Genomic DNA, 10951 nt, shown 5'->3' on the forward strand with positions numbered 1-10951 from the left:
AAAAGTAAGATTTAAAATTGGATTGCCTAGAGAGACCTTAGAGAAAATGGTGGAGTAGGAAGTGCCAGGAATCCTTTTTTCCACCTAGATGACAATTACACAGGCAGAAACTGTCTGAAGTAACCATTTTGGAATTTTAGAGACTTTTTTTGTGTGTGCGGAAGATTGGCCCTGAGCTAACATCTGTGCCAGGCTTCCTCTATTTTATGTGGGATGCTGCCACAGGGTGACTTGACCAGTGGTGCTAGGTCTGCACTTGGGATCCAAACCTGTGAATCCCAGGCTGCTGAAGTGGAGCTTGTGAACTTAGCTACTATTCCACCAGGCCAGCCTCTGAACATGGTTTTAATGCTTGCAACTTCCAGAGGGACATTTGGCTGGTAAATTATGGTTAATTTTGGTTAATTTAAGCCTTAAGCATGGTAGCGGCTACCTATCACCCAACCCATAGCCCTGTGGCAGACAACTGCTCATGTCTTGCTGGAGTCAGGGTAAGCAATAAGGACCTTGTCCTCCAAATATCAAGGTTCAGTGTTCTGATTGCTTACAGCAGCTTCTGATCACTGAGGTGCAGGCACAGAGACTGGCTTCCATTATTTCAAGCCTCACTGGCTAAAGTATCCTCCAGAGGATTTAAATGAACTGCACCTGTTTTTTTTCTTTTATCTTTTTTTTTTCATTTTTTACCTTTGGGGAGCCAGATGTTTAAGGATTATGACATTCACAAGCAATCACATTTATAGGATGTTTAGAAAGTCACCACACGTGCATAGAGAAAGACACAGGCTCAGAGAAAACCCAAGAAGATCTCAGATTTTCACCTCAGGCTGATCCCAGGGACAGAGACACTTTCAACAATAAAACAAAAAGCAAAACAAAATGAAACAAACAAAAACAGCAAACCCTGGAGAAGGGGAAGAAAATGATTTGCAGTTGTGTCAAATTAGAAGATTCAAATGTCTAGTTTCAACAACAAAAAAAATCATAAGGCATATATACAAAGAAATGGCAAGTATAACTTATTCAAAAGAATCAAACAAATAGCAGAAAATGTCCCTAAGGAAGCCCAGATGATGGGCTTACAAGACAAAGACTTTAAAACAACTGTCTTAAAGATGTTCAAAGAGCTAAAGGAAGATGTACAAATACAGAAATATTATGTATAAATAAATGAGAATATCAAGAAATAGAAATTATAAAAAGAATTAAGAAAGCCTGCAGGTGAAAGTAAAGTAACTGAAATGAAAAGTTCATTAGAGGGATTAAAAAACAATTTTGAGTAAGCAGAAGAAAGAATTGATGAATGTTGAAGATAGAACAATTGAAATTATTGAGTATGAGGAAAGGAAAGAAAAAAGAATGAAAATAAACAGAAGCTCAGAGACTTGTGGAACACCATCAAGCAGACCGATATATGCATTGTGGGAGTCCAGAAGGAGAAGAGAGAGAGAAAAGGGAAGAAAGAATATTTGAAGAAATAAAGGCTGAAAACTTCTCAAATTTTGATGAAATAAATGAATCTACAAATCTGAGAAGCTCAGTGAACTCTAAGTAGGATGAACTCAAGTAGACTCACATCAAAACACATTATAGTCCATACTTCCTAAAGCAATCTATAGATTCAACGCAATCCCTATCAAAGTTCCAACAACATTTTTTGCATAAATAGAACAAAGAATCCTAAAATTTATATGGAACAACAAAAGACCCCAAATAACCAAAGGATTCCTGAGAAAAAGGAACAAAGCTGGAGGTATCACACTCCCTGGTTTCAAATTATACTACAAAGCCATAGTAACCAAAACAGCATGGTACTGCCACAAAAACAGACACACAGATCAATGGAACAAAATTGAGAGCCCAGAAGTAAACCCACACGTTTATGGACAGCTAATATTCGACAAGGGAGCCAAGAGCATATGATGGAGAAAGGAGAGTCTCTTCAATAGATGGTGTTGGGAAAACTGGACAGCCACATGCAAAAGAATGAAAGTAGACCTTTCCCTTACACCATGCATTAAAATCAACTCAAAATGGATTAAAGACTTGAATGTAAGACCCGAAACCATGAGACTTCTAGAAGAAAACATAGGCAGTACGCTCTATGACATTGGTCTGAGCAGCATATTTTCAAGTCCCATGTCTGACTGGGCAAGGGAAACAAAAGAAAAAATGAACAAATGGGACTGCATCAAACTAAAAAACTTCTGCACAGCAAAGGAAACCATCAATAAAACGAAAAGACAACCTAACAATTGGGAGAAGATATTTGCAAACCATATATCAGATAAGGGGTTAATATCCAAAATATACAAAGAACTCATACAGCTCAACAACAAAAAAAACCAACAATCCAATTAGAAAATGGGCAAAAGATCTGAACAGAGATTTCTCCAAAGAAGAAATACAGATGGCCAACAGGCATATGAAAAGATGCTCAACATCATTAGCTATCAGGGAAATGCAAATCAAAACTACAATGAGGTATCACCTCACTCCGGTCAGAATGGCTATAATTAACAAGATAGGAAACAACAAATGTTGGAGAGGGTGTGGAGAGAAGGGAACCCTTGTTCACTGCTGGTGGCAGTGCAAACGGCTGCAGCCACTATGGAAAGCAGTGTGGAGTATCCTCAGAGAATTAAGGATAGATCTACCATCTGATCCAGCTATCCCACTGCTGGGTATGTATCCAAAGAACTTGAAAACACAAAGGCATAAAGATACTTGCACCCCTATGTTCATTGCGGCATTATACACAATAGCCAAGACATGGAAGCAACCTAGGTGCCCATCAAGGGACGAATGGATAAAGAAGATGTGGTAATAACATGGTGGACTACTACTCAGCCATAAGAAATGATGAAATCCGGCCATTTGTGACAACATGGATGGACCTTGAGGGTATTATGCTGAGTGAAGTAAGTCAGAGGGAGAAAGTCAAATACCATAAGATCTCACTCATAAGTAGAAGATAAAAACGACAAAAAAACCCCCACACCACATAGCATTGGAGATTGGACTGGTGGTTACCATTGGGGAAGGGGGGAGGGGGGAGGGCAAAAGGGGTGATTAGGCTCACATGTGAGGGGATGCACTATAATTAGTGTTCGGGTGGTGAACATGATGTAATGTACACAGAATTCGAAATATGATGTACATCCAAAAAAAAATAAAAATTAAAAAAAAACCCCACCTTATAATCAGACTGGTGAAAGACAAAGAAAAATAATCTTGAAAGCAGCAAGGGAGAATCAATTCATCACAGACAAGCTACCCTCAATAAGATTATCAGCTGATTTCTCATTAGAGGCCAGAAGACAGTAGGTTTACATATTCAAAGTTCTGAAAGAACAAAATTATCAATTGAGATTTGGTATCTGGCAAAACTTTCCTTCAAAAATGGGGGAGAAATTAAGATGTTCTTGGATAAACAAAAGCTGAGGGAGTTACCACTAGACCTTTTCAAGAAATGCTAAAGGGAGTTTTTCAGGTTGAAATGAAAGGATGCTAGATAGTAATTCAAAGCCATGTGAAGAAATAAAAGATCTCTGATAAAGTTAAATACATGGGAAATTATAAAAGCTAGTATTCTTGTAATTTTGGTTTGTAACTTCACTTTTATTTTCTACATGATGTAAAAGATAAATGCATAGAAATTATTAATCTGTGTTACTGGACACACAATATGTAAAGATGTAATTTGTGATATCAGTAACATAAAGGGAGCATGGAGTTGTATAAGAGCAAAGTTTTGTAGGCTATTGAAGTGAAATTGTTATAAATTTAAATTAAATTGTCAGAACAGCATTAGGATGTTAAATGTCATCCCTTTGGCAACCACAAAAAATATTTATAGCATACACACAAAGGAAATAAGGGAATCAAAACATTTCACTACAAAAAAAAAAAAAACCCAAACACAAAGAAATCAGTAATGGAGGAAATAAGAGACAAAAGCAAAACAAAACCACCTATAAGGCATATGGAAAATAACAAATAGGCAGAAATTAGTCCCTCCTCGTTAGTAATTACTTTACGTGTAAATTATTATACCCTCCAATGAACAGACATAGATTGGCAGAATAGATTTTAAAAAATGATCCAACTGTATATATGTGTGTTGTCTAAAAGAGATTCTTGTTAGATTTAAAGACACAAATTGATTTAAAGTGAAAGGATGGAAATAGATATCCCATGCAAATAGTAACAAAAAAACAGCTGGAATGGCTATACTAAGATCTGATAAAATAGACTTTAAATCAAAAAGTACAAGAGACAAAGGAGGACATTATATATTAATAAAAGGTTCAACACAGCAAGAAGATGAGATAGTTTTAAACATTTACACAACTACTAACAGAATCTCAAAATATGTGAAGCAAAACTTTACAAAATTGAAGGGAAAAATTCTGTAAAATTCTACTTTAGTAGTTGGATACTAATTAGTTGTAGTTAGGTTCTACATTAATAGTTGGGTACTTCAATACCCCAATTTCAGGGGTATTGGATAATGGATAGAACAACCAGACAGAAGGTAGGTAATGGAAAAGAGGACTGGAGTAACACAATAGACCAAATAGATCTAGTAGACGTGTACACAGCACTCAACAACAATAGAATACACACTCTTCTCAAGTGTACGTGGGACATTCTCCAGGATAGACCATATAGGTCACAAGACAAGTCTCATTAGATCTAAAAAGATAGACATCATAGAAAATATTTCTTCTGACTACAATGGGATGAAGTTAGAAATCAATAAGAGAAGGGAAATTAGAAAATTGACAAATTTATGGAAATTAATACACTTTATTTAACCAACCAGTGGACCAGAGAAGAAATAACAAGGGAAATTAGAGATAAGTGAAAATGAAAACACAATATACCAAAACTTACATGATACAGCAAAAACAGTGCTCAGAAGGAAATGTATAGCTATAAATTCCTACATTAAAAAAGAAAGTTATAAAATCAATAACCTAACTTTACACCGTAAGGAACTAGAAAAAGAGGAGCAAGCTAAACACCAAGCTAGCAGAAAGAAGGAAATAATAAAGATTATTGTTGAAATAAAGTAGAGAATAGAAAACAATAGAGAAAATCAATGAAATAAAAATGTTTCTTTGAAAAGATGAACAAAATCGACAAATCTTTAGCTAGATTGACAAAAAAGAGAAGATGAAAATAACTAAAATCAGAAATAAAAGTGGGGACATTATTACCAACCTTTCAGAGACAAAGAGAATATTGTGAATAATTATATGCCAACAAATTTGATAACCTATAAGAATGGATAAATGAACAAGTTCCTTGAAAACACAAAGTACCTAAACTGACTCAAGAAGAAATAGGGAACTTCAACAGACCTATAGCAAGTAAAGGGTTTGAATTAGTAATCTAAAACCTCCCAACAAACAAATGTCCTAGACCAAATGGTGTCATCGATGGATTTTACCAAACATTTAAAGACTTAACACCAATCCTTCTCAAACTGTTCCAAAAAATTGAAGAGAGAATACTTTGTAATTCATTCTATGAGGCCATCATTACCTTGATACCAAAGCCAGATAAAGACATCATAAGAAAAGAAAGTTTTAGAGCATTATCCTATATGAGTGTAGATACAGAAATCCTCAATGAAGCAAATCAAATCCAATAGCATATTAAAAGAATTATTCACCATGACCAACTGGGATTTATCCAAGAAAAGCCAAGGTGGTTTAAAACAAGAAAATTAATGTAATATGTCACATTAGTAGAATGAAGGGAAAAAACCCTACATGATCATCTCAATTGATATAGAAAAAGCATTTGACGAAATTCAATATCCTTTCATGAGAGAAACTCTCATAAAGCTAGGAATAGAGGGAAAACTCTTCAACATGATAAATGGTACTTAAAAACCTACAGCTAGCATCATACTCAATGTAAAAAGACTGAAAGCTTTTCCTCTAAGATTGACACAAGGATGGCCACTTTCACCACTGCTAGTCAATTTTGTACTGGAAGATATAGCTAGAGCTATTAGGCTATTAGACAAAGACAGGAGAGAGAGAGAGAGGAAAGAAAGGAAAACAAAAGGCATGCAAATAGAAAAAAAAGAGGTAAAACTATCTCTAATTTGCAGGTGACGTGATCCTATCTATACATGGAAAATTATAAAGACTCCACAAGAAAGCTACTGTAGCTAATAAATGAATTTAGTGACAATGAAGGGTGTAAGATCAACACATGAAAATCAGTTATGTTTCTATACACCACGAATGAATAATCCAAAAAGGAAATTAAGAAAATAATTCCATTTATAATAACATCTAAAAGAATTAAATACTTAGGAACAAATCTAACCTAAAGATAGTGAAAGACTTAAACACTGAAAATTATAAAACATTGCTGAAAGAAATCTAAAAAGACCTAAAGAAATGAAAAAATAATTCTGTGTTCATGGTTAGGAAGACTAACATTGTTAAGATGTCAGTATTACCCACAGCAGTCTACAGATTCAACACAATCCCTATCAAAATTCCAGCAGCCTTTTTGGGGAAGAAATGGAAAATTTGATACTCAAATTCACATAGAATTCAAGGAGCCCCAAATAGCTAAAACAATCTTGAAGATGGAGGATTACATTGGAGGACTAACAGTTCTTGACTTTGAAACTTACTACAAAGCTAATAATTAAAACAGTACGTATACTACTGGCATAAGGACAGATATATAGACCAATGGAATAAAATAGAGAGCCCAGAAATAAATCCCCATATATAGTCAATCGATTTTTGACAAGAGTGCCAAGACCACTCAATGGGGGAGAGGACAGTTTTTTCAATGAATGGTGCTAGGAAAACTGGGTATCCACATGTAAAAAAACAAAGTTGGACTCTTATCTTACAGCATATATAAAAGTGGACTGAAAATGGATCAAAGACCTAAACTTCATGGCTAAAACCATGAAACTCTTAGAAGAAAACATTGGGGAAATCTTCATGACATTGAATTTGGGAAGGACTTCATGGATATTACACCAAAAGCATAGACAAAAAAAGAAAAAAAAATAGATAAATTGGACTTCATCAAAATTAAGAACTTTTGTGCATCAAAGGACACTATTAAGAAAGTAAAGAGACCAATGGCCAAGATTTAGAAGCAACCCAAGTGCCCTTCCACAGGTGAATGGATAAAGATGTAGTATATGTATGTACACACACACAATGGAATACTACTCAGCTGTGAAAAAAGACGAAATCATCCCATTTGCAACAACGTGGATGGACCTTGAGGGTATGATGATAAGTGAAATAAACAAGACAGAGAAAGACAAATACTGCATGATTTCACTCATATGTGGAAGATAACAAATACATGGATAAAGAGAACAGATTAGTGGTTACCAGAGGGAAGGGGGTTCGGGGGTAGGTAAAAGGGGTGAAGGGGCACATATGTATGGTGATGGACAAAAATTAGACTACTGGTGGTGATCACAATGAAGTCTATTCAGACACTGATAAATAATAATGTACACTTGAAATTATACAATGTTATAAACCATTATGATTTCAATAAAATTACAGGGAAAAAACTGAATAGACAAGCTAAAGACTGGGAGAAAATATTTGCAGGTAATATATCTGACAAGGGATTAATATCTTGAATACGTAAGGAGTTCCTGTAACTCAATAACGAAAAACAACCCAATTCAAAAATGGGCAAAGGGCTTGAATAGACATTTCTCCAAAGAAGATATACAAATGGCTGATAAGCACATGAAAAGAATGCTACAAAGTCAAAAGGACAGATAAGGTTTTGTTGTTTTAAATTGGGTTAATTTATTAGTTAGTTTTATATGGGCAGTCATTAATGAATAATCAATTATTATGCACTAAGTAAAATTTTAATAGTTTACAATAATTTCTCTTTTCTAAGCTGGTTAGTTGGTACATACTAGTTCGGAGTGTATCTGAAAAGGAAGCTCTTTATGACTTATTGAATTCTATTGAAATCTTAGAAATCCTGAAAATCTGTTTGAATATTTTCATCCATGAAGCCTCTGAAGTTAAATGTGACTTTAAGGAGCAGGAAAAGATCATGTGAACTGATTGCTTACCTGACTAAATTTGTGTAGCATATTCATTAAGAGAATGGATTCTGGAGCCAGCCTACCTGGATTTGAATCCTGGCTACCCCTCTTACTAGCTATATAATATTGGGCAAGTTACTGTGTGTCTCAATTATTCATCTTTAAAATGGGGGTAATAATAGTATATCTACTTCATAAAATTGTTCTGAGGATTGAAACTAACTAAAATGTACAAAGTGCTTAAAACAGTGCCTGACATAAAGTACTAAATAAGTGTTAGCTATTATTGTTTGGGAGAATTACAATACTTATAAATTGATATTTGACAACATTATAGTTTTTATAAGATTGTAAATACTTATTATAAGGTCTAAGTGTGAATTTGAATAAGTAGGCTGGGGGAAAGGGTGGGAAAGGTCTCAAAGTGAAATAGAAATCAGTAGAAAAATACTATTCACACAATTTTGTATTTCACATAAGCTTTTAGGAATATAGTTAATAGAATCAAAATCTGGGCCCTTGTTTGGCAGATCGCGGATTTATTTTGTCATCATCTTCAGTCTTTCTTTCTTCCCTTTTTCTCCCCCCTCCTCCCTCCTTTCTCCTTTTTTCTTCCTTCCTCTCTGCCCTCCCTCCTTCTCCTTATATGTCATATGTAGACAAAATTTTAGCAATATAATATTGATGACAACTCTCAAATTATATTTTTGTATTTTTCTTTAAGACCATGGTTTCAGAGGAAGAGACATTAAAAAAACTATGCAAGAATAATCCACCAACTTCTCATCTTTGTGTCAGAACACCAAAACAGGTAGCTTCTAAATTTTATTTCAGAAAACCAATTGCAAAAGCTTGACTTTATTATTTTTTTAGTTAAATATATTATGACTTTATTTTATTTTGTACTCAGACCCCTTCGTCTCTAGCAAACCCTGGATCTACGCTGAAGTTTGGAGCTATGAGGAAAATGCGAGAGGATCGTTGGGCTGTAATTGCTAAAATGGATAGGAAAAAAAAACTAAAGGAGGCAGAAAAGCTATTTGTTTAATTTCAGAAAAGCATCATGATTAAGGAGCCTAATAACATTAAATTTATAGTTAATTTTTTTATTCTTATTTTCTGAAGAGCCAAACTTGTTCTGAAATTGGGACTTTTTTGGTATTTGCATAAGTTGTTTTTTTATATTTTAATATTTTGGCCTAAATGTGAAATAACCACATATTACCTGAAAACTTGTAATTGTGTTCAGATAATTAGATGATTATATTTTGTTTTTACCTTTTCTTGTATTCATGAAAACTGTTTTGGCTAAGTTTTCAATTTGTAAAGTTAGCCATTGAATACTAGGAAAACATTATTGAGATTTACTCTTTATTCTTCATTATTAAAATATTTTGGATGCAAATAAATGCTTCTCATTGATTCTGTGAAGTCACTGGAACAGCTAATCATTATAATTTAATAATATTCATTTTTCAAATCTTAAGGTCATTTTAGTCAAGTTTCACAGTTCTGAAGTAGCTTTGATTTATCTATGTGTAAACTTGACAAATGGCTTTTAGTTGCAGGGAAAAAGGCTATACCAGTATGACTTCCTAAAATATTTATTCAACATTTATTAAGCAAATATTTATTGAGTGTCTACTAAGAGTCAAGCACAGTTTTAGATACTGGGGATATAATAGTGAACAAAAGAAAAAATAAACCCTCTGTTCTTCTAGAGCTTACATTTTAGTGGTGGAAATAAACAATAAACAAAATAAATACACAAAATATATAGTATATTAGTAATGATTATTGCTGAGAAGAAATAAAACAGGGAAGAATATTAGGAGTATGAAGGGGATTGAAATTTTATGTAGGGTGGCCTTCACTGAAATGACATTTAAAGATCCAATGAATAACAAGTAAACCTGTGGCTATCTGGGGGAGAACATTCCTGGTAAAAGGAACAGGAGGTACAAACGTGCAGAGGTGGGGGTGTGCCTCATGCATCTGGGATGCGACAAGAAGGCCAGTGTGGCTGGAAGGTAGTGAGCAAAAGTGAAAGTAGAAGGAGAAAAGGCCTGATATTTAACAGGGTGGGGAGTTTGGGTAGACAGATTATGTGGCACTTTTAGACCACTATAAGAACTTTGGCTTTTATTCTGAATAAGATGTGACATTAGTAGATATTTTTGAGCCAAAAAGAGCCATGATTTGACTCATGTTTTAACATAAGGATCTTTCTGACTTCTATATTGAGGACATATTTTGAAAAGGGGGAAAAATCTAAAACAGAGAAAATTAGGTTATTTTAATATTGCATATGAGAGAGGGTAGTGGCTTGATCAAGGGTGAGAGCAGCAGAAGAGTAAGTGGTCAACTTCGGGATCTATTGTGAAGATTAGTTGTGGGCTGGGATAAGAAAGAGAAAGGACCAAGAAAAACTTCAGTATTTTTTTGCCTTAGCGATGTGGTTCTGGACATGTTAGGTTTGAAATGTCTGTTAGACATCCGAAGAGAGATGGTAACTAACCTTAGAGGCAAGTCCAGGGTAGTGATATAAATTTGGGAGTCAGCAGCATATTTAAAGCTATCAGACTAGATGAGGCTGTACAATCATGGGAGTGACTGTACCTGCAAAAGGGAAGAGATCATAGAGATGAGAAAGAACCATCAAAGGATTAGCAGAGTAATAGAAATCAAGCAAGAAAGTATTTCAAAGAAGAGGGAGTGATAAACTATGTTAAGTACTGCTCAGAGGTAAAGTAAAATTGATTAATGTGGAGGTCTTTGGTGATCTTAACAATGGCAGTTTCAGTGAAGTGGAGTTTGATTGGACAGTGTAATAAAGGAGAGAATGGGAGGAGAGAGAAAGCTATCTCCGTA

The 10951-nt window shown here is 34.6% G+C and overlaps 1 protein-coding gene across 1 annotated transcript in view; it reads left to right on the forward strand.

Annotated features, from left to right (window-relative positions):
* The window catches only part of SYCP1 (synaptonemal complex protein 1), a 129628-nt gene extending 120255 nt beyond the window's left edge, over positions 1-9373 (forward strand). Inside the window, exons 32-33 of the mRNA XM_046645650.1 lie at positions 8805-8891; positions 8991-9373. Coding sequence (XP_046501606.1) covers positions 8805-8891; positions 8991-9128 — 225 coding nt within the window. The 3' untranslated portion in view covers positions 9129-9373. The remainder of the gene's footprint in view (positions 1-8804; positions 8892-8990) is intronic.
* Positions 9374-10951: the final 1578 nt, after the last annotated feature.

Source organism: Equus quagga, chromosome 18 (genome assembly GCF_021613505.1).
Source record: "Equus quagga isolate Etosha38 chromosome 18, UCLA_HA_Equagga_1.0, whole genome shotgun sequence".
Taxonomy (NCBI): Eukaryota; Metazoa; Chordata; class Mammalia; order Perissodactyla; family Equidae; genus Equus; species Equus quagga.